At 47.4% G+C, this 25,292-nt stretch overlaps 1 protein-coding gene across 9 annotated transcripts in view; it reads right to left on the reverse strand.

Moving 5' to 3' along the window:
• Positions 1 to 25,292, reverse strand: part of LOC147031675 (uncharacterized) — a 232,541-nt gene that overhangs the window by 198,210 nt on the left and 9,039 nt on the right. For 2 of the 9 annotated variants that reach the window (XM_085851859.1, XM_085851851.1), the window contains exons 1-2: positions 6,682 to 6,823; positions 6,417 to 6,503 (exon numbers count right to left, since the gene is read on the reverse strand). In XM_085851859.1, the coding sequence (XP_085707985.1) occupies positions 6,417 to 6,503; positions 6,682 to 6,720 (126 nt within the window). In that variant the 5' untranslated portion in view covers positions 6,721 to 6,823. Of the gene's footprint in view, positions 1 to 6,416; positions 6,504 to 6,681; positions 7,031 to 25,292 lie in introns of those variants that run through there. The other 7 variants (XM_085851946.1, XM_085851941.1, XM_085851934.1 and 4 more) reach the window with 7 other exon arrangements.

Here is a 25,292-nt window from a genome sequence, read left to right on the forward strand (position 1 = left end):
TCACAGTGAAAAATTACGAATTACTGAATGTGAGAAATGTCAGCTGTGGAATCAAAGGGTCTCCAATGAGAAAACATGTTTTGTATAAAGGAATCCACTGGTCAGACATCCAGTTATAGACTATTAAAAGTCAACGTCAACATCACAGATTGATGAGCGGGTGGAAATTGTTAGCACAAAGCATAGAAGAGGCTGTGTTACATCATACCACAATAAATTCTGATTTAAGCCAACACCCACATTAGTTTGTGTTCAAGTCAACCACATTTGGTTCTATGTGCTCGTTTAAACACTCATATAATTCAAGTGCATGTACTTTCAAAATCAAATTGAGTCACATACTGCATGTCCTTAAGTATCTTCCTCACTGTCGCATTCACCAAACCCATTCTCAGAATTATGTGGACTGGTACTTGGGTTTTGACGCTCTTCATTTTCCATGCAAGCTTCTGTGAATATGAGGTCACTGTTCCTGCAAGATCAATCTCTTCTCCGACAGAACGACTTCTTACAGCGACAAACTGGAAGCTCGACTGGTTCTCAGGATGCTGGTTCCTTCGTCATCAATACAGGTCAGGCCAGATTACATCTGTGACTTGCTACAGGTCGGGTCAGGTATGGGAGCATGCGCCAGAGCAGCGCATCGCTGCATCCACTTTCCGCCGGTACTCCAGGGACCTCCGTCTGGCCATCCCCCAGGCAGACGCCTGGCCCATCCCCATCTCCTTGAGATGCTGATCAACCTGCTGCAACCACGAGGAACGTGGTCGGCCCACTGACCTCCTCCACTCACGAGACTCCCTCGCTGAGAGAATCTGGTGAGCAGGATCAACGTCAGGAAAACGAGCCACATGTCCATACAGCTGCAGTTGATGCTCACGGACTATGCAGGCAACAAATCTCATTTGAGTCTCTCTCAGCAACCACTCATTGGACACAAAGTCCGACCAGCGATAGCCAAGGATTATCCGAAGAGACCTGGTACCAAAGGAATTAAGTTTCCTGTCAGATCCCTGGTCAGAGTCCAAGTCTCGCATCCATAGAGCAAGACTGGAAGCACCAAGGGCCTGAAGACTCGGACTTTCGTCCTCCCGCACAGGTACCGGCAGCTCCACACCCCATTATCCAGTGAATCCATGACTCCCCAGACCCGACCCAGATGTCTATTCACCTCTGACTCACAGCCAGCAGAGACATGAATATCACTGCCAAGGTAAGTGAATCTCTCCACGACCTCAACATGCTCACCACAAACAGGCACAGACAGGAGAGCAGCATCCAATATGTCATTGAAAGCCTGGATCTTAGTTTTGACCCAAGAAACCCGTAATCCCAGCGACTCCGACTCCTCATTCAGCACCTCGAGGGCCCCCAAAAGGATATCTAAAGTCTCCACAAAGATGACTGCATCATCCGCAAAATCAAGGTCCGAGATCTTGACATTCCCAAATGATGCACCGCAGCTTGATCTCTCCAACATCCTCCCCAGAATTCAGTCCATACAAGTGCTGAAAAGTGTGGGGGCCAGTACACACCCCTGACGAACTCCAGTAACAACTGGAATAAGTCAGAGATGGTACCACCAAACTTCACAGCACTCTCAGTACCAGAGTAGAGTTCAGACATCAGATCGATCCGTTTTGGTGGCACCCCACGAAGACCAAGAATCCTCCAGAGGGCATCCCGATTCACTGAATCGAACGTTTTACAGAGATCAACATAAGCTGCAAGCAGCCCCTGCCGAAACTCTCGTCTGCGTTTGGTGAGGATCCGACGAGCAAGGATACAGTCAATCGTTGACCTCTTTGGTGTAAAGCCTGACTGCTCTGGACGCTGGTGCTCAAGCAGATGGTGGCGAACCCTATCGAGAATTATCCGAGCAAAGACCTTGCCCGGCACTGAGAAAAGCATCACTCCTCAGTAGTTGTTGCAGACCTGGAGATCACCCTTCCCTTTCCAGAGAGGGACAAGAAGTCCTCTCTTCCAGTCAGTTGAGATGATGCCTGTTTTCCAGGCAGAGCACAGAACTGCATGCAATGACAAGAGTACAGCATTTCCACCATCCTTGAGAAGTTCAGCATGGATGCCACAGATCCCTAGAGCTTTACCCCATTTCAACCGGTTCACTGCAGCCTGTGTTTCCACAAGTGAAGGTGGACCACAGGTGATTGGAGGGTCAGCAACAGGGATTGTAACACCCCTGACGTCCAACTCGACAGCTGGTGGATCAGCCTGGTACAACTGCTTAAAGTAACCGGCCCAGCGGGCCTTCACTTCGGACTTCTCTGTCAAGAACCTATCACCCTCTGCTCGAACTGCAGTACACCGAGGGATGGGCTTGGACGAACGCAATGTGTGAATTCCCCTGTAAAATGGGAATAAAAAAAGGTCAACGAAAGACCATATCCTTGCTCTTTAGGTCCTCACCAAATGCAGCCAGACGTTTTGGCAGGGGGCAGCCTATGTTGATCTCTTGCAGCTGATGTTGATCTCTGCAAAGTGTTTGATTCAGTGAATCTGGAAGCCCTGTGGAGGATTCTCGGTATTTGTGGGGTGCAACCAAGACTGATAAATCTGATGTGTGAATGATACTCTGGTACTGAGATTGCTGTGAGATGTGGTAGTACCATCTCTGACGTATTTCAAGTTGTAACTGGAGTTAATCAGGGGTGTGTCCTGGCCCCCACACTTTTCAACACTCACATGGATTGGATTCTGGGGAGGATGCCCAAGAGATCAAGCTGTGGTACATCGTTTTGGAATGTCAAGATCTCTGACCTTGATTTTGCAGACAATGCAGTCATCTTTGTGGAGACTGAATATCCTTTTGGGGGCCCTCGAGGTGCTGAATGAGAAGTCGGAGCTGTTGGGATTATGGGTTTCCTGGGTCAAAACTAAGATCCAGGCTTTCAATGACATCTTGGATGCTGTTATCTTGTCTGTACCTGTTTGTGGTGAGGATGTTGAGGTCACAGAGAGATTTACTTACCTTGGCAGTGATATTCATGTCTCTGCCAGCTGTGAGCCAGAGGTCAATCGATATCTGCGTCGGGCCTGGGGAGTCATGGATTCACTGGATCATGGGGTGTGGTGCTGTCGGTACCTGTACAGGACGAAAGTCCGAGTCTTCAGGTCCTTGATGCTTGAAGTCTTGCTCTACGGATGTGAGACTCTGACTCTGACCAGGGATCTGGGATGGAGACTTAACTCTTCCAGCTCCAGGTCTCTTCAGAGAATCCTTAGCAATTGCTTGTTCGACTTTGTGTCCAATGAGTGGTTGCTGAGAGAGATTCAAATGAGATTTGTTACCTGTGTAGTCCATGAGCGTCAGCTGCAGCTGTATGGACATGTGGCTCGTTTTCCTGATACCGATCCTGCTCACCAGATTGTCTCAGCGAGGGCGCCTCTTGAGTGGAGGAGGTCAAAGGGCCATCCAAGTGCCTCATGGTTCCAGCAGGTTTATCGGCATCTCAAGCAGATGGGGATGGGCCAGGCATCTGCCTTGGCGATGGCCAGACGGATGCCCCTGGAGTAACGGCAGAAAGTGGATGCAGCGACGCGCTGCTCCGGCACATGCTTCCATACCTGACCTGACCTGAAGAGGCTGTCAGATGTTTGAGGTAGTCCCTCATTCTTCTGCCCCTTCTGACAGAAGAGTCAGTGCCTAACATAGTCTGCTTTGGCACCAGCCTTTTCGTTCTTTGTGTTCAGATTGCACAGAAAAGCTTCACATCCCAAGATCGTGTCTTGCCCAACTTAGACACGCTATTCTGGTGATCTTTGCTTGGACATATTTTGTCAAAAGCTTTCTTCTTTCCATGAATTGGCAAGAAAAAAAATTGCCAAAAAAAACAACAAAAGAACAATGAATTGGTTGAACCACACCCAGTCAGTGCATGAATGCAGGCAGAGCATCACACAAAGGAGACCCAACGCAGCAGCCGCCGCCTTGTGTATGGGGATGTATCTTAGTTTGTCCTTAACACCAGTGCGGAACCACAGTTGATCAGAAGAAAAACTGCCAAAGTGTGTAATGCACAAAACAGCCACATCAGTGTCAGGGGAATGAATCACTATCCTTTTGTGATCATGTGCTGCATGATCTGCATGCAGCAGTATTCTGGTATCGGTTTCCTCATTGTCTGATACTAGCAATAGCAAATCCTCACATCCCCTTTGGTCAATAGAACTGTCCATCTGCAAACAACAATTTGCTGTCTTACTCGCAGATTATCTTGTGCCATAAGGCACCAACATTCAGCCATGAATGCACAGAGATTGGTTTTGTTTTTTTGGATTTACAATGTATTTTGGCTACTGCTTAGGAATTGGTGTTGCGAGACCTTTGATTTTGACCTTCAAGGCCATGTATGCTCCTCGTTTTGCTCGCTCTCCAGCCTTAATCGACTTAGCAGTGTGCTGGTCAAAGACTACATCAACACGTGTGCACCCATTCTTTCCAAAAGGGGCTGTTATATGGTCATAGCATTTGGTAGCTAGCAGACCGAAGGTCTCTATAATCGGGTCCAATTGCCTGCCTGCCTCGATATGAAGTCCAATTTCTGCAGGTAGTTCACTTAAAGCTGTCGCGTACGTGGTTTCCCCCGTCTCCTCCTTGTATCCAACAAACTTCAGGTCCGTCTTGTTGACATACGAGAAATAGCACACTTTGTGATATTTGACCTCTGCAGCTACCAGATCATTTTTGATGCCACGAAGTACGACTAACATGTTTTCGTCACCCCGTTCTTCTGCAGCGTTCAGGATGGCATCAGCATCTTGAAAAGTACCGGCAGCCACCATCGCTTTCACCTCTCTGTGCATTTTATTTTTGCAAAAGAGGCACCTAATTCGTACAGTCAATGGGAGTCGTTTTTGATTGGGACACCGTTGATGACTCAGCAAAACCACAGAAGCTGGGCATCATTGTTGACAGCTGCTTCTGATGGCCTTTGAGATGAAGCATGCTTTCATCATTGGACAGAGCACAAATTCTGTGCTTCGTAACAAATGGAGTGCCAAAGACTGGGTAGGTCAGTAAGACAGTCTATATCTGGTCGTAAGTGATCAAAGACATCATCATCACGTATTTCCAATACCGAAATATGAGTCTTAAGTGATGACTATTGTGGTATTCTCAGTCTCCTCACTATCTCTGACAGATAATAAAATGATCAAAGTTTGTATATTTCTACCTCTTTGGAGGTAGGAGACTAACACCCGATCCCTCTCCTTAATCCGGACTGGCCATCTCCATTTGAAGCTAAGCTCGTGATTTTAGTCTGGTGGTGATTTTCTTCTATAAACAGATGAAACAGCAAATTAAACAATAATATTACTGTGTGGTATGCATTTAAATTTGGTAAACCATAAATCATAAATGTGATTCAGGTGAAACATTCCTGTCACATGATCTTTTAACCCCGAGACACCATATCTGGGCCACCGTTATATTTCTGGTCGGTGCTTTCCTTGTGCATTAAAAGACCAACACAATGGTTCCAAAAACACTGACATCAGTTGAAAAGTGACAAAGTTATATCAGTTATGTTTCCCCCCACCCCAAGTTTTTCAGTGGTAACCTGCCACACACCAAACTTATAAAGTGGTTTCCAAATGAAAACTGACACTACAATTTGACCTTTCACACTACTTGGAGTTGTTCTAGGCCTGGTATTTAGCAGCACGGATGCTCTGCACAGAGCAGGGTCCCGATGGATGGATGGGGTTGTTCTTGGAGGACTATTCTAGCGCTCTGTTCAGTCAAACCTTGGATGTAGCAGGTGTTGAACGAAGTCAAAATTTTCAGTCCGTGCTCCTGGAGTAAAAGTAGAATGGTTGGAAATAGCACTGGTTTTTCAAAATTTACCTGTTTGCTTCCAAATACATGTCATATTGTCCATATTTATGCTCGTCGCTCTTTAAGGAATTGGATATCCTGGAATTGATGCAAAGAGTGGATTTGAGTTTTTAAAATTTTTCCCAGTCAAATTCACCAAGGGTAAGAAATTCACCAAGGGTAAGACACCTTCCACGGTTTGAAACTGCCTGTTGTCAGTTTTGAAAATACGAGTTTTTGGTTTGGTGGAGGACAATTTCATACCACTTGTTAGTTTATCAACAGTCACTGCAAGTTATAGCTTTACTGCCCTTGGGGAGTCAGTACCATTGCTGCCGGTACTTTCAGCCCTTTCGAATCACTGATGCTGTCATCTAAAGGAGAGACACCACATTGAAAAATGATTGCATGTTATTATTGTATATAGACTTTTATTGAAAAAAAAACTTAACTATCAAATTCGTTTTCAGAAATTATGTGTATTATTTTGAGCCGTTCGAAGGGATTTGCCATTAAGAAGGGATATTGCTGTTGTACAATGAGAAAAACATTCACACAGGGACAGAGATGGACAAACCTTGTGCTGTGATCTCAGTGGCAGACAAATGCCCCTCTTGACCACAATATTCACGCTCCTCACCTCCATCTTAGAAACTTTAATATCCTGAAAAAATGTAAGGTGAACATCAGGATAGCAGCTCAGGTTAGGGTGATAGGTCATAATTAACTCAAAACAAGGATAGGGAGAACTCAACAATGGTGAAAGGAAACACAACAGGGAGAAGGAGAATTGCAGTCAAAACAGTCATAAACAATTCTTGCACAATCTCGCAGGAATGTACCTGTTTTCTCCACTGCGAAGGTTTCAGAAAACGTTTCATGGGATTACGAGAGTAACAGCAAAATAAAGGAAAGGGAAGGGAGAGAGAGGGTAAAATGAAAGGAAAGAAAGAAAAGCAAAACACTGTGGACAGGGAGAGGCTCAAACAAGGAAAGATCAATATCATAATTAGCTCAATTAAAGTGGTCTAAGTATGCACGTACTAGACTGTGGTTGGTTTCCTTTCTCAGTATGAAGATACAGATAAAAGAAGAATTGAGGTCATGATTCTTCCAGAAGCTCCAAATGCTACATTGCAGTAAAACATGAAATATTTTCACAAAAAGCAAGCACAAACGAAACATCAGAGTTGAAGAGAAGATTCTATCCCCCCCCCCCCGTTTTTAATAAAAGCTCCTCAGTCCTGGTTTTGTTCAGTCTCCCAAATGTGTTTGCTTATGGAGGACCCTCTGATGGTTGAGCCGTCAATTTCAAATGAAAAATGACCAGTATACTGAACAAAAGCACCAATGAGGATATGTATATATATATATATATATATATATATATATATATATATATATATATATATATATATATATATATATATATATATATATATATATATATGTATATGTATATATATGTATATATATATATATTGTTGTGGTTACCAGATTCGCAAACCACCATTCAGGTCCCTTAGGTGAGGTATCTCGGTAAGTACATGTGTAGTTAGGCCCAAACCCGTTGTCTAGTGGGAATACATGTCATTTATACGTGCTGCGACTCTTCAGGATAGCCGTTTTTCTTTTACTATCTTTATTTTGGACCAATCGCCACCATCACAACCACAACATCAACCACCAACCACAACGCCGCTTCACCACAACCGCCATGACCTTTACCGTCACAACTCGCCACCATCGCATCACCGTCATCTCGCGCCACTCATGGGCACCGATGCTGGACTCGTGTAGGGCGCGCGTTGAGCAGCGTGTACAAAATCACGGATTTTCTGCTTCAAAAACGGATCGAAAACGACACACGCCCACTTTTTGCCGTCCAATCGGTGAGCGAGGGGCGAATTGGCCCCGCCCCCAGGGCGATCGATATATGCAAATTTGTGGATCAAAAAGCCTTCACGCCCACTTTTTGTCGGGCCAATGGGGAGCGAGTTGAAAGGTCAAAGGGAGGGGGTCAAAGGCGAAGTTACGGGGGGATAAAAGGACGGTGTTCGTCAGTAAAAGGGTAGGAAGAAGTCGGAACGAGGAAGAAGGGAGTAGTAAAAGTCGGAACGAGTCGTAAAAGTCGGAGCGAAAGAGTCAGCAGAACGAGAACGAGTAGTAAAGGTCGGAACGAGGCGAAGGAGTCGGAACAGAGAGTCAAGACTTCGCGGGCGGTGGAGCTGCTCGTCGTGTGCGTTGAAGTCGGAACGGAGGGGACGAGCTGTGGAGAGGCGGCGAGGGCGGACGAGGGGTGCTCGCGGCGTGCAGGGAGCTGCACCCCTGGGAGGCCGACAGCGCGACCTGGCCGAGGTGGAGACGCTCGTCGCATATAATAAAGATCCTCTATGCCCCGAGCATCAGCAACCCCCTCCTGTTTCCCCCCGCGCTGAGATAGTGCGACCAAGGGGGCCCCGTTCCCAAACCCCTGCCAGGCACTGTCCACGAGGCCCGCGGGTTGCGGGGCCATCGCCGCTCCGCGTCTCATCACCAGACGGGTAGGCCCGACCAGGTCTCGGCCCCAGGCCTACCTCATTCTTGAGGGTATTTTCTTTCCTTGGTTTTGGGTATGTGTTGTCGGCGCCGTCTGTGAAGTAGAATTGTATAAGTGTTGCCGTGTGCTCGGTAGTCGGAATTAGCTCTGCACTGTGTTTTCACTTTTATGTTTGCTTTTTGTGTAAATGGAATTGTGTTTTCTTTTTTGTGTGCATTTGGTGGAATTGTATTTGTGTGCTTTCCGTTCGTCGCGAATAAATGTGCTTTATTGTTGAACTGTTTCCCGCTTCGCTTCGTCTTTTTCCCCATTGAACCCCCATCTTGCTTCACGTAAAGGGTTGGTAGTGGGCTGAATACGCCCGATAATTAATCGAACCGTCGAGGTCGACGATAACACCGCTCGGTTATTCTGATAGTACGGAACGGGTCGCTTAAGTGGCCCGTGTCCGAAGTCGACCTGCGGCGAGGTGCGATCGCCCGGTCTACCCTCCGCGTGGGTACTTAGGTAGTTCGAATTTGGCGAGCAACCCTATCCCACGCGGGGGCTGATTGGCTCGATCGCGGTGAGACCGAAAGGTCCACCCGTGACTGGTTCCCGGCGTTAGTCCGAGAGGGTCACGACTGGATTGTCCGTCCGGTGGGCGACGTGCCGCGATTCGAGTTACGTGGCCGTCGCACGCCGGCGGGCGCGAAAACCGCAACACTGGTGTCAGGTCGTGCGATACAAATCCATCGCCCTCCTCGCGGCACTGGTATCGGAGAACAGGAAAACAGGCTCTCCTGTCTCCGGCTAAATTCACGGGAATCGGTCCAGGGGTGAGAGAAGCGACCCCCGATTCCCTCCAAATTACGAGCGAGCGAAATTAACCCTTCACGAGAAGCAAGATGGCGTCTCAAGGCGAGCGGGAGCCGGGGGTATTAGAAATGGATGTAGAATGTGTAGAATCCATGGTCCAGGATGGAATCCCCGAGCAGGAAATGTTGATTGTGCAGGAACACGGACTCGCCCAACTGAACCCAGAGCCCGAAATGGGTGCGGCAGCGGCCGCAGTGTATGACACCTCCCCCCCCCCTCTCCACCAAAACCCTTCTCCAACCCTTGCCGAAACGGCTCAGCTGAGTGCATCCGACATGGCCCAGCTATGCGCCATGCTGGCGGCAATGACAGAAAAGATGGATACAAATACAAATGAAATGAAAAACGAAATGAAAGACATGAACAAGCAAATGAATGAAGTGAAAACGACGATGGATGCGAATACACAACAAATGAACGAAAAGATGGATGCGAATACACAACAAATGAACGGAATGGAAACAAACATGAAGGAGGAAATGAAAGAACTACGGGGTGAGACGCAGAACATGGGCCGATGCCTGCAGGCGGGCATGAAGGCCGTGAGCAGGGAACTTAAAATGGCGACTCCACGTGTCGGAACAAACGAGCTGGAAGGGGTGCAACGGCTGACAGGCCCGCGGTGGAGGCGGGTAAGGAAAAAGTAATTCGGGAGACAAGAGACGAGGTGAAAGTAATTGCGAGGGAGAGAAAAGAACAATTAATACGGAGAGCAAGGATGAGGTACGCGGAGATCGTGAAAGAGCAAGGAGTGAAAAACAGGGAAGGACGGGAGCGACTTAAAGAGAAAGCAAGGTTGACCTACATAAAGATAAGGGAAAGACGCCAGAAAGAAGCAGAGACCAATAAACACGATGAAGACGGGGTAAGTGACGCGCACACACACACGGAGGTCGTGGAGGATAATGGGGGTGAGCTCGCGGACCGTGCAGGGACCCAGTGCGAGCAGCTGGATGACCTCCTCCAGGAACGAGGGGAGGGAGTATGCCCCCTTGAGGCGAGTCACGACCAGGTGAGTTCGGTCGTGCTTTGCGAGGTTGAGGGGACGGGTGCTGTGGACGGGTGCACGGAGAGCTTGGGGGGTGTAGAGGCCCCGGAGACCCTTGTGGGGACACAAATCCCCAGTGTGGTTGTCCCTGTGTGTGTGGTGCAAGGTGTGAGTGCGTCCCCGTGTGTGGAAGCGACCCCGTGTGTGAGTGGTGTGGTAGCGATGGTGCCGGAGTGCGTGCTTCCCAGCACGCCGTGTGTGGATGAGGCACCGTGTGTGGAAGAGGCCGTGTGTGTGAGTGAAACGGCCAGTGTGGATGAGGCACGGAGTGCGAGTGAGGCACCGCGGGTGAGTGCCCCCGCGTGTGTGAGTGAGGCACGGAGTATGGATGAGACACCGCGGTTGAGTGCCCCCGCGTGTGTAAGTAGTATGGTTTGTGTGAGTGGTGAGGCACCGTGCGTGAGTGAACGGCCGTGTGCAAGGTCGCTGTGTGCCAGGGAGACCGTGTGTGTGAGAGAGCGGTATGAGAGGGAGATGTCGGTTGGCATGCGGGAGCACGCAGCCGCGTCTCCCCGTGTGAATGTGATGGTGTGGACTGTGTGCGTCGTGACACGCAGGTGTGCGTGGGTCGAATGGCGACGGAGACGGCGACAGAGGAGAGAAAGCCGAGTAGCGGCTGTAGTTGTTTCGAGGACCGTGCCGGGTTCACCCAGCAGTGAGCACGCGGTTCGTGCTGTGCAACGCACGAGACCGCCACGTGCTCGCTTGCGAGAGTGAAGTCCCGGTCCGGAAACGCACGCGGTGGATTTGCCGATCCCGCGGACGGACAAAGTTTAGGCAGGTAAATGGATTTGGACCGGACGGGTTCTCCACGCGATCGTGTGTGTTCAGCTCCAACGGGCAGGGCACATGTGTTCGCGTGGGGAACCCCTCGAGACGTGTGGCTTGTGTTTTTTTTTATATGCGCACGGTGACGTCATGGCTGCACGTGTGGTTGGAATCCGGCAGGAGGGGTATCCCGGCCGATGGTACCGTCCAAGGAGGGACGAGGAACACGTGCAGCTGCATGACGTCACGGGCAGGTGTAAAGTGCGCGAGCGCGAGTTGCCGCGCTGGTGATGCGCATGAAAAAAAAAAAGCAAGCCTCACTTTCGGGTGTACAGGATTCCTGGGCAAGGGGTGAAAGACCCCCTTACCTGGGCACAGGATGGAAACTAGTTAGGGGGAAGGGTTAGCTTAGTTAGACCGACTTCATGGGGCAGGGGTAAGTCCTCATGGAGTCCGTGGAATGGATTAGTTAGAGGGATTGTAGCCAGATTTAGGATGGGAAAATGGGAAATAAAATGATTTATTTGGGAACAGTGACAGACTTGTGGATGTGTAGAGTTGACGTAGTTTAGCTACGTAGTGTTAAAAGGAACGTGCTATAGTTTAAGGGACGACGTGGGAGCACGAGTTAGTTAGGGGATGTAGTTAGAAGAATGGTAGAGTTCAGTGGTGTGTGTGTTGAAGAGTTGGTGAGTTATGAGGTGAAGACATGTTGAGTGAGGTGGAAGCATGTGCTTGGTGAGTGAGTGAGGCCAGCGGGTCTGTGTGTGTGGAGTGAATGGGGAATGCATGGTGCGATGAGTGATTGGGGGGAGGAGTGACTCCCGCCCAAGGGACCCCGGGGACAGAGTAAAGTGAGTTAGTTGGGTTAGTCAAATTGAAAAATGGAGGTTGTTTTGTTGTTGGTGGGAAAGTAGGCTCGAGACCCATTTGGAGGGGTGCAGGAGCCCTGTTGACGGGCTTGGGAGCGTGGCTGCGAAAGGTGAGTATCGCTGAGTGGGTACCCCGGGCACCAGGCTAGTCGGCCGCGGTAGGCCAAGGGCCCATGGGGGGCCGGGATAGAGTAGTGGGCACGGGTGCGCCTGCTTGGTGCAGGGGCCCGGGGCGCCATTAGCCGCGTGGGCAGTGCAGTGGGCACGGGTGACCCTCGGAAAGGGGCCCGGGAGGCCGGCCTGCCACGTGTGCGTTTCAGGGGAGGTGCCATGGGGGGCACTCCCCGGTGTTAGGGAGCTGGTAGGCTCGGAGGCAGTGTAGTGCCCGGGGGTGCCATAGCGGGAGATTCGGCAGAGGGTCGTGCCTGCCAAAAGGAGCCACGTGTCCCAGCCAGGAGACCGTGTGAGGGCACGGAGAGAAAATTGGGGGGCGAGGCCCGAAATTGTAAGGACACCAACACAGGCGACGGGAATCTGGGTTTATAGAACCAATAGTTTAAGCGAGAGGCGCTTGTTGAAAGCCCCGGGGTAGTTTAACAGTTAAATGGATAGGGTAGATTAGGAGATGTACCCCTCCGCACCATCCATCCCCTCGCTCTCGTTGTGGGCCGCTGGACCCACTTGGGTTATAGATCGCCGAACTCTGGGGAGGCCATTCTGAGGCTTCGCTGGGCCTCGACACAGGACGTTAGCTCTCCCTTATTCCCCTCCGGGAAGGGAACGTAGGGGTTGGGAGTAGGCTAGGTGACAGGATAGGTTAGCCGAACAAAGACGATAAAGGGGGTTAGGGGACGATTTATAGTGGGTAAGTAAAAATAAAAACAACAAAAAAAATAAGTTGGGGCTAAATTGGGGTTTGACAAATTAAGGGAGTGGGTATGTACAGTGACAGGCAAAGGCGATAGGTTGGGAGGGAGACAGGTAGGTAGGTCCGAGCCCGCCTTCCAAGTGGCCAGCACCACCGCACTCCCTCCACCAACCTCCACTGAACGGCAAAGGCTGGCCAACTTCATCGGCTGGCCGTGTTTTGCTGCAAGGCAGAGGCCGGCGAACTTCATCGGCAGTTGTTGTTGTGCTGCAAGGCCTGTGCCGGCCAGTTCATCTGCAGCTGTGGTACTTCAAGGCCTGTGCCGGCCAGTTCATCTGCGGGCTGTGTTTGCCTGCAGCAGCCTTCTTCTGCGGGCTGTGTTTGCCTGCTGCCTTTGCCATGCCATGCCCACTGCCCAGGTTCACCAGCCCCGTTCAATTTTTGCTTTGCCCCCCCCCCTGTTCATTTCCATGTGCGCCAGGATCAAGGCAACAGTTTGCAAGCTGCGAGAACTGCCCTGTTGGCAGCTACAACACGGGCCTGCAGTGGCGGCCCGTGCACCGTGTTTGTGTCCATGCATCCATTCGTTGTGCTCATTGCGTGTGCCACTTGAGCTGGCACGGAGACTGCGTTTGTGCAGCCCATGCACCGTTGTGGTTCACTGCATTCAGTTCAAACCGTTCATGCATCCATTCGTTGTGCTCATTGCGTGTGCCACTTGAGCTGGCACGGAGACTGCGTTTGTGCAGCCCATGCACCATTGTGGTTCACTGCATTCAGTTCAAACCGTTCATGCATCCATTCGTTGTGCTCATTGCGTGTGCCACTTGAGCTGGCACGGAGACTGCGTTTGTGCAGCCCAAGCACCGTTGTGGTTCACTGAGTTCAGTTCAAAAGGGAAGGCCTTGGACTGCGTGTGAGCAGCCAGCCACGTTCCCTGTCACCTGCATTGTTTGAGCCAGAGACTGCATGCGGGCAGCCTGGCTCCCTGCTAACTGCTTTCTTTTTGCAGAGTTCAATGATCCTGGGCCATGGTTTAGTGTAAAATTTGTAAGTTAAGGTTAAGATGTACTGTACATATGAGTGCGCCCCCGGCATGTCTGTCTTAGCGCCGGCAATTTTATTTAAGTCGTCCGTATGAGTGAGTTTGTTTAGATAGTTACGCAGCCGTCAGGTTATTTATTTTGGGGACACGAATACCATGAATGTCGCACTCAGGGATCCGTAGGTAAAATGTACTAGGGGAAAACTACACATGATGGCACACGAAAATTTGACGACTCGGGACGAGTCTGTAAAAAGGGAAGGGGGTAGTGTTGTGGTTACCAGATTCGCAAACCACCATTCAGGTCCCTTAGGTGAGGTATCTCGGTAAGTACATGTGTAGTTAGGCCCAAACCCGTTGTCTAGTGGGAATACATGTCATTTATACGTGCTGCGACTCTTCAGGATAGCCGTTTTTCTTTTACTATCTTTATTTTGGACCAATCGCCACCATCACAACCACAACATCAACCACCAACCACAACGCCGCTTCACCACAACCGCCATGACCTTTACCGTCACAACTCGCCACCATCGCATCACCGTCATCTCGCGCCACTCATGGGCACCGATGCTGGGCTCGTGTAGGGCGCGCGTTGAGCAGCGTGTACAAAATCACGGATTTTCTGCTTCAAAAACGGATCGAAAACGACACACGCCCACTTTTTGCCGTCCAATCGGTGAGCGAGGGGCGACTGGCCCCGCCCCACGGCGATCGATATATGCAAATTTGTGGATCAAAAAGCCTTCACGCCCACTTTTTGTCGGGCCAATGGGGAGCGAGTTGAAAGGTCAAAGGGAGGGGGTCAAAGGCGAAGTTACGGGGGGATAAAAGGACGGTGTTCGTCAGTAAAAGGGTAGGAAGAAGTCGGAACGAGGAAGAAGGGAGTAGTAAAAGTCGGAACGAGTCGTAAAAGTCGGAGCGAAAGAGTCAGCAGAACGAGAACGAGTAGTAAAGGTCGGAACGAGGCGAAGGAGTCGGAACAGAGAGTCAAGACTTCGCGGGCGGTGGAGCTGCTCGTCGTGTGCGTTGAAGTCGGAACGGAGGGGACGAGCTGTGGAGAGGCGGCGAGGGCGGACGAGGGGGTGCTCGCGTCGTGCAGGGAGCTGCACCCCTGGGAGGCCGACAGCGCGACCTGGCCGAGGTGGAGACGCTCGTCGCATATAATAAAGATCCTCTATGCCCCGAGCATCAGCAACCCCCCTCCTGTTTCCCCCCGCGCTGAGATAGTGCGACCAAGGGGGCCCCGTTCCCACCCCCTGCCAGGCACTGTCCACGAGGCCCGCGGGTTGCGGGGCCATCGCCGCTCCGCGTCTCATCACCAGACGGGTAGGCCCGACCAGGTCTCGGCCCCAGGCCTACCTCATTCTTGAGGGTATTTTCTTTCCTTGGTTTTGGGTATGTGTTGTCGGCGCCGTCTGTGAAGTAGAATTGTATAAGTGTTGCCGTGTGCTCGGTAGTCGGAATTAGCTCTGCACTGTGTTTTCACTTTTATGTTTGCTTTTTGTGTAAATGGAATTGTGTTTTCTTTTTTGTGTGCATTTGGTGGAATTGTATTTGTGTGCTTTCCGTTCGTCGCGAATAAATGTGCTTTATTGTTGAACTGTTTCCCGCTTCGCTTCGTCTTTTTCCCCATTGAACCCCCATCTTGCTTCACGTAAAGGGTTGGTAGTGGGCTGAATACGCCCGATAATTAATCGAACCGTCGAGGTCGACGATAACACCGCTCGGTTATTCTGATAGTACGGAACGGGTCGCTTAAGTGGCCCGTGTCCGAAGTCGACCTGCGGCGAGGTGCGATCGCCCGGTCTACCCTCCGCGTGGGTACTTAGGTAGTTCGAATTTGGCGAGCAACCCTATCCCACGCGGGGGCTGATTGGCTCGATCGCGGTGAGACCGAAAGGTCCACCCGTGACTGGTTCCCGGCGTTAGTCCGAGAGGGTCACGACTGGATTGTCCGTCCGGTGGGCGACGTGCCGCGATTCGAGTTACGTGGCCGTCGCACGCCGGCGGGCGCGAAAACCGCAACAATATATATATATATATATATATATATATATATATATATATACATACATATCGAAAAAAAAAATATATATATATATATATATATATATATATATCGAAAAAAAATGTATATATTATTGCGAATTCGCGCCCGCCGGCGTGCAGACGGCCACGTAACTCAGATCGCGGCACGTCGCCCACCAGACGGACAATTCAGTCATGACCCTCTTGGAACAACGGCGGGAGCTAGTCACGGGTGGGGGTTGAACCCCACCACGACTGTGCCAATTGCCCACCCGCGCAGGATAGGGTTGCTCGCCAAATTCGATCTACCTAAGTACCTGCGCGGATGGTCGACCGGGCGATCGTACCACGCCACAGGCCGACTCCCGACACGAACCGCTTAAGCGGTCCGTTCCGTGCTACAGTGATAACCGAGCGATGTTATCATCGGCCTCGACAGTACCGATTAATTACCAGGCGTATTAAGCCCACTACGAACCCTTTACGTGAAGCAGGATGGAGGGTCAATAAAGAAAAGACGAAGCGAAACGGGAAAACAGTTCACACAAAGCACATTTATTTCCCGGCACACGGAAAGCACACATATACAGCCAAACAGTCAAAATGCACATATAGCAACCAAAACAAAAGCAACAACGACGCAGATTTACTACCGACTACGCGCACACACGGCAACACTTATACAGTTCTACTTTACAGACGGCGCCAACACACATTTACAGAAAAACAAAGGAAAGAAGCCACCCTCATAGACAAGAGGGCAGACAGGCCTGTAGGCCAATTGTGCGCGTGACCTGGAGGAGCGGCCAGGTCCGCGAGATCGGAGGGGTCCTTCCCGCGTCCTCGTGACGCGTTGGCGGGCCAGCCGCAGATGTGGCCGTGTGGCTGTGCCCCGACTCCGTGCTCCTTGGCAGGTTTCGTTGGCACGACGTTTGGAGTGGGGTGGGAACGGGGCCCCCTTTTTGCACTATCTCAGCGCGGGTAAAAGGAGGAATTGTTGATGCCCTGGGGGAGGAGACTGGCTGGCTGGCTTGGGTCCCGCGACGAGCGATCCCACACCGCGACCTCGTCGCCGAACGCCGTGCTTATCGCCTCGGACCCGAGCTCCTTTGCCTCTTCCCGCAACTCTTCTCAGCCGAATCCAGAACCCAACTCTTTGCCACACCGATGACTTCGCCACCGGACTCCACTGACTTCGCCACCCGACTTGACTTCTTATAGGCCGGCAGGAGCAGATAACATGCAAATATTCGGATCAGGATGACCTCAGGGGCAGAGCCACGCTTGCCCATTGGTCGGAGGAAACTGGGGCGTGAACCTCCCCTGATCCTAGAATTTGCATATATCAATTTCACACAGACTCGCCTGGAGGTGGGGCCAAGCCGCCCCGCGCTTGCTAATTGGACGGAGGAAAAGTGGGCGTGTGGCGTTCTTGATCCGAATTTTCCCTCGGAAAGGCCGCTATTTGCGCTCGCGGCTCGGTGCGTTCGGCACCAATCGCCGAACGGGCCCGAGACAGCCCGACACTCAGTGTTCACAGGTGGTGCGGGAATGGCCGTAGAACGAGAGAGGTGAAGGTGGTGGAGGGTTTTCGGTGGTGGTTGATGGTTATGGTGCCGTTGGGAATGGCGGTGATGCGATGTTTGCGGGATTGAGTTGTGAAGGTAAAGGTCGTGGCTGTTGGCGTTGTTGTTGTTGTCTGAGGGTTGGAGCGTGGTTGTAGTTGGTGACGAATCCTGGCGTGATGGTTAAGGTGGTTGTTGTGTGATGGTGGTTGAGACGTGGTTGGTTCAAAATAAAGATAGAACAGAAAAACGCCTAACTCAAAGGATCGCAGCCCGAATGAATCACATAAATTCCCTCTATACAACGGGTTTGGGCTAACTACACATGTATTTAGAAATATCTCACCTACGGGCCCTGAATGGTGGTTTGCGAATTTCCACAGCCGTAATAATATATATATATATATATATATATATATATATACATATATATATATATATATATATATATATATATATATATATATATATATATATATATATATATATATATATATATATATATATATATATATATATATATATATGCCTGGTGTTGGTTTAATGGTTAGGGTGGTGGTCTTGGGATTCAAGGATCCTGAGGTCAAATCCCACTCGGCTGTTGATTTATTACCAGGTGGGGTTGACTCTGCCTGTCATCCTTCCGAGGTCGGCAAAATGATTACCAGCATGCTGGTATCCTGTGTCAGAGTGGTAACCCGTCCAGGATTGTGTCCAATAGCCCAGGAGACTGCTTCGGCAGCACCAACACTCTGCACAGAGTATGATCCCAATAGATGGATACATATATACATTTCATTTTCAGTATATATTACCTCCACCACAGAAGGTGGATGGAGGTTATGTTTTCACCCCTGTCTGTCCGTTTGTTTGGGAACAAAATATCTCAAAAAGTTGTGGACGGATTGGGACGAAACTTGGTGGGCCGGTTGCGTATGTAAAAAGGAAAAATTGATTCGACTTTGGTGAAGATCAGAATCTGGATCGGGATCCGAGAATTTTTAAAGTGCTTCTTCACCGAATTGAGTGATCAGGATAAACGACACGAAGCCCGATATCTGAAAAAGTTATGGATGGATTCGGACAAAACTTGGTTGATGTGTTGGTGAGGTGACAAGAACAAGTTAATTAAATTTTAGTTCAGGTCCAAATCCAGATCCAGCCTCTCAGTCGGATATGAAACGTAAACGAATCAGCCTGGTGGAGGTCGGCTCTTCAACGAGTGCCCTTCTACTCATTTAATTTATTTATTGCATGCATGCATAAATAAATATACATACATATATATATATATATATATATATATATATATATATATATATATATATATATATATTAGTTGCCCTTCATAGAGTTCATGGGCCAGAAGTGATGGAGGTGGGGGGGGGGACTTAAATGGTGCCCAATTATTTGTACTACCCCTAGAAGTAAGGAGATACGTGATAACCTTTTCAAATGAGTAGCTTTATCCTTTCTCCAGCACATTAAATGCCATTACATGCCCACTCCCTATGGTACAGGTGGCTATGTTATGGTCTTTCAAACAGAAGAAAAGACAAATAAATGTTACATGGTTCACAAGATTTTTCATGAAACGAGGCATTATATACTGCATGTTAATTAAGATTCGGAGTTCAATTATTCTTCACATTTTAGTATTTCATATAACTATCAGACAGCAAAGATCTACATGTGTATTCTTAATCACAAGGAGAAGCTGATTTCCTTGAATATTTGTTGGCAGCAAAGGCAGGTGGATGACTTCTTGTAGCATGGCTGTAATAAATTCCTTTCATGATAAGATCTAGCTACGATCGACAAAATGATGAAATTATGCTTGGGTGAGAATCCCTGTTTTTAATTTACTTGTTGCAGATGTATGCAAACTTGCTTTCAGATCCCACCCTTCCTTTACTTTAATAATCACGTTTTAGAAATTAAGTTTTTAAATCGGAATTATCACATGTGAAGATGTTTGAATGAAAACAGACACTAGTTAGACAGGCAACACCTTGCCATGAAAGCGGCTGCACATGGATTGCCCTCATCCATTGCAGTGATCAGGAAGCAGACTCAAAGCTGGTATCCCCTCAAAGTTTAGACTTGTGGAACACTTTGCTGAATGCATCCGAAGAAGAAAATATGCTCTCATGTTGGACCTGACAAAAGACTTCCCTGATGGAGAAATCCCACCCGTTTACCATCATCGAAAATGCCGCAATATCTTCATGATGAAGATATTTCCTCATGCTAACAGCACAAAACAGAAAAAGACAGACGAGTCTGAAAATAATGCCAGTTCTCAGAAATCATCCAGGCAAGGATCAAGCTTGACATCTAGTGTTTATGAGGCAGAATACATCTTTTGTCAGAAAGCCAACAAGTTTCTTTGTGGACAGGAAATAGGAAAATCCCTTGTACAATGTCAGGAGCTGCGAGCAGATGCCAGCATCAGAAATGCAGCTTTGAAGAAAATGGATAGAGTAGATTGCTTACTATTGTCAGCAGATACCTCGTAACAGCAAAAGGGCACGATCGTAGGTTGTCCTACAGATCCTACACAAGGGAGGAAAAGGCTCCTACAGATCTAGTGTGACATGTGATGAAGACCACAATGATGAAGCTCAGTTTGAGACGGCTCTATGTCAGTAGAGGATAAATGGGGTTTCTGAGGCAGCCATTCAAATGAATGGGGGAAAGGGAAAAAACTTTCTGACTCAAGCCCCAAAAGCCCAAAATAGGAGACTGATTTTCTTCCACTCCCATACAAGCAAATGAAAAATTGGGACTTACTGATTCAAGCACTTCTTCCCTTTCATATTTTCATTCCACTCAAAGAGCGAACCAACGAATATTTGGCCATGTTCTGCTTTAGGGAATAACTTAATTTTCCCATCAGATTCATTTCCATCGAGTATATTCACAAAGATTACTTTGGAACTTGGTTCTTGGTATGTGTCTTTGTTGTGCAGAAATGAAATGATAAACTTCTCTCATTGCTCTTGTTTGACCACCTCCTGAGCCACATATCATTTTGAGATAGTAGTAAAATGTTTTTCCATTGTTCAATTGATAACCATCAAAGTTTTCAGTCCATTCAAGGATATTTTTTTTTCTTTATATCCTCCAACTTATTTGTAAATTAAATTTATGCGCTTATTTGTTTTATCTACTTTTACCCCGGTTATTTCTTGAATAAGACATTTGATATTTCTCACATTCTTCATGTTTTCAATTTAAATACCAAGGCTGATAACATCTCCACTCTTTGGTTTGGTTATTGCTTGGTTCTATCATTTATAAATCAGTAAAAAGACGGAGGGAGCTGATAAAATCCCCAATCCAATATCTTAACACATATTTATAACCATTAGGGAGACAATTGATTCCATTCTCTAAAATATATATTTTATCATCAAAAGCTCCTAATGCTTTCTTATTCATCTCTTCTGTATATAATTGATGTTTATAACTTCTTATTGTATTCATTTTTATGTACTCTTCCTTCTTTAAGGTTAAACAGTTGTAATAATGTTTAAAGATTATTGTTTCCTTTAATAGATTTTCCTTTATTCCCTTTTGCTTCTTATCACACCTTTCAATGTTATTATTATCAATATATGCAAAAGCATAAGACTTTGATCTCAATCCCATAAATTCACTCATGACCTTCCCACCCAATTCATCTTTAAAGTTACCAATAACCTTTTTATTCTTTGATGAAAACAACACATCACCTGACTTATAATTACTTTTATCATATATATATATATATATATATATATATATATATATCTATCAATATTATTAATCATATCCTCATATACATCACTTGTTTTAATTTCTAATATAAAACTATCTGTATCCATATATAACAACGACACATTATCCTTATACTTTAATTTTAAATTATTATAGTAATAGTTATACATTAACGTCTTTGACAAGTCAAGAATTGATGTTCTAATAAAAATAGGTTTATCCATTTCAATACTCTCTTTTTTCAAATGAATAGCACAAAAGTTCTCTGAAAACACCTCCGCTCATTCAAACTTGGTCTTTAACTTTGAAGCCTGTTTCCAAGATGTAGCAAGTCATACGTTTTGTCGATTCCTAACATTTTCCATAGTCTTTCCAAATACAGCATTATTCATTAATTTATAAAAGTCCTTCTCAAAATCTGTTTTTGCTTACGTTCTCCTTTTTGTATTAAAATCAATATACTTCTTTAACCAATGACTGTTTAAATTTCAAAATCCTATGAATTTTTCTTACTCTCAACCCAGCAGATAAATATTGTCTCAAGTTCCTTTGATGCAAAACATAACTTTCTTTAATATATATATATATATATATATATATATATATATATATATATATATACATACACACCTTCAGAAAGTATTAGCACCCCTCGATTTTTGTCACATGTTGTTGTGTTCCAGCCTGAATTTTAAATGGCTTAAATTAAAAAAAAATTTTATCACTGATCTACACAAGATACCCCAAAATGACAAATTGAAAACATGTTTTTAGAAATTTTCACAAATTAATTAAAAATGAAAATCTGAAATGTCTTGAGTCAATAAGTATTCAACCCCTTTGCAATGACACTCCAAATTAATCGCAGGTGTATCCAATTGCCTTTGATCATCCTTGAGATGTCTACAACCTGGAGTTCATCTGTGGCCAATTAAATGGATTCTGCATTGTTCAGAAAGAATACTTTCTGAAGGCATTGTATCAGGTGCAGAGGTGTAGATCGCTGAGGGAGACATGAAGCTTTGCAACCTATGGACCAGGATGAAACCCCGCGGATGGTTGTGCCACGGGCACACTGCTTGGAGCCCCGGGTGGTGGTGCGAGGCTGGCAGTGGATATCGATGGCCTTGTGTTCCGTGTAGAGAAGGGGGAGATAAGCCTGAAGTGCTGCAACACTATTCACACCTTGATAGGAACGTTGGGTGGCTTGCATGGCGATCCCCAAGGGGAAAGATCAGTACAGAGGCTCCATGGGATGGTGGGAGTGGGGGCAGGACATTGAGGAAAGACGAAAACGAATCTTGTGTTGAAAATAAAAGAAAATCAAACACTGAATAATGGGACATAGACCCCATACAGGCAGAATCCTGAGTCTATGAAGCTGTCCTGAGCAGCCATAACTTGCGCTGTAAATAATAAAGCCTGCACCTACTCTTGTGAGAAAAAGACATCCCACATAGAAAGGGATCTACACCAATCAAGAGGCTGAGGAGTTGCTATCTGTCTCTGTAAAACCAAAAATAAAATTCCACAACAGAAACCTAAACAAGGAAAGTTGGAGCAGAGAAGAGAAAGATCATCCTCTTCTGCAAAATGCATTCAATCCATGAGTAGTGGGGAATAGCAGGGAGGGAAAGATTCATGGACCATTTAAGGAAAATTTGAAAAAGTTGCGTTGACATTCAACAACCGATAAATTCTTAGAAGGCAAACAGCAGAAAATACTTGTATGAGGATAGGAGCTGAGGGCTCACCAGGGGTGGACAGAGGGATGGTGGCAACGTGACCGAGGTGATGCAGAGAGAGGCTATGCAGCAAAGCTGGGGGGCTTGGAACGTGGCATGACACCGGGGACCTGGTGGCGGAGATGAGGTGTGGTGGGAGGAGAGGATATGTACCCACCCCCAGAGGGGGAGTGGAACCTACCCACTGACATGGACCGACCTGGCGATACTTACACAGGAGAAGGGGATGAAAACGGGAACGGCAAATGATGATCAGCAGGAAGAGGAGGGAAAACAGCAGAATGGAGGAGAGAAAGAAGATGAGAACGATGAAGAGCAACATCAATTGGAAGAAGAGCTGGCCAACAAAGTAGAAGAGATAAAACTGACACCACTCAGAGAAAGACCACAACTCTATTGAATAGAAAAGAACAAATGGATGAAAATTCTGATCAGGTGAATCAACCAATCAATTGGTAAAATTATACCAAAATCATTCTCCTTGAGGGAAATCAAAATTGTGTGCTTTGCTGTGGCACTGCTCATTCAAGAAAAAGTAACAGGCAACCAACACCACAATAAGAATAGATAAGGCCTTACAGATAGAGATCAAGCACCACCATGGAGCTGGTGACTAGAGAGACACAGAGAGAGCAACTGAGAAAGGAAACAGGACAAATACAACAATTAATAAGAGGAAACCGAAGCCCAAAGGTAATGAAGAAAATCTCAAATCTTTGGCTAACTTGCCGGAGGTTGATTTTTTTGGCTAACATATCCCGATCCACCATCACCATAACAACAAATGACAGTCTAGATTAATGAGAAAAATTGCACATCCCAGAAAATTCCTTTCAAATCCCTGAATGTGGCATTAAAAATATCTGTATAAATTTCCTCTTTGGAAAACTTTCAAAGTTTACTCTCGATTAAATACTCTCAAAAAAAACTTTATTAAACATGAGAGTTTCCTCTCAAAAACTTTACTCGATTAAATAACATAATGTCAATTTCATTTGGTGTGATAAAGATTTGCTTTTGCTCCAGTAGAGTACAAAACGAGGAAATCCAGGATCCTTTTCCACTGAACAGTCTGAACAATTCATATAAAGGCAATCATCTGGTGCCGAGGAGCCTCTGTTTTTTTTTTTTAATGCACAGGATTGTTTGATTCATAACTGCAAACTTAATTGCTTGGCATATATAAAAACTTTTCAGTCGTCGAGAAGTTTTCTGGCTTGAAACTGCCATCAGCTTCCATGTGCAGGTGAGGTGCTCAGCAAGATAAGAAAAAAATAAGCTTTGTGAAAAACTTCAAATGCATTGAACAGGTTGATGAGATTTACAGATTTTCTTCAACAATATACTGTACAAGATCTTTACAAGAAAAATATTGTTACAGCTGTGGAAATTCGCATTACACCATAAAGGGCCCGTAGGTGAGATATCTTGATAGGTGAATGTGTAGTTAGCCCTAACCTGTTGTATAGAGGGAATTTATGTGATTCATCCGGGCTGCGACGCTTTGAGTCAGTCATTTTTCTTTTTCTATCTTTTATTTCAAACACACAACATTTCAACAACCACGCCATCCCCATCACAGCGCCAACCACACTGCAACCACGCCACCTCCACCATCGACGCTATCACATCTTCGCCACTCGCCATTCAACAGGCTCCGTGCAGTTACAATCTCCGTGGAGGGACAAACAAAAACCAACAAGGACGCTCGGTGGGCTTTTCCCACCTGTTTCTTCCATTGACTTCCCCGCGCTTTGGAGTGGCGGAAGAGCAATGCAGGTCAAAGGTCAGAGGTCATGTGAAGGTGGGGCCTCTTTTTGGGGGAATAATGCTCTGGCTCCGAGCCAAAAACTGACTCCCTCGGCCCCCGGACGGAGCGGGGTGGAGGGAAAGCGTGAGGGCACGCCCCCTTCGAGAAGCTTATCCAAGAAGCTCGAAGGGAGGCGGGGCCGAAAACGGGGCGGGGCGGAAGGGCGGAGTCCCGCGCGATAAAAGACGGACATGAGCAGGCGCAAAAAGCTCCCTGAGAGGCTCCCAAAAAGAAGGTTTCCTAAAAGGCTCCCTCTCGCGCTTCTTCTTCTTCCTCTTCATCTTGGCTGGTGGTTTGGTTGGTTGGTCATCAGGAAGAGGGCCTGCGCCCGCGGCTTGGCGAGCGGGCCTGTCACAAAGGCACGGACGGGAGACGCGGCAGCGCCGGTTGCGAGGTGGACCTGTGCGTCCGGACGGGGAGTGCCGGAGAGGGTTCGCCGGCCGCGAGAGGTCGGGGCCAGGCGCGACCACGCTGACGGCCGTGGGAGAGGGACTCACCAGAGACAAAAGGGAAGTCACGACTTTCTTTCTTTCTTTTCTTTG

This window comes from Eptatretus burgeri, chromosome 2 (genome assembly GCF_056783735.1).
Source record: "Eptatretus burgeri isolate ZD-2024b chromosome 2, Ebu_testis_v1, whole genome shotgun sequence".
Classification (NCBI taxonomy): Eukaryota; Metazoa; Chordata; class Myxini; order Myxiniformes; family Myxinidae; genus Eptatretus; species Eptatretus burgeri.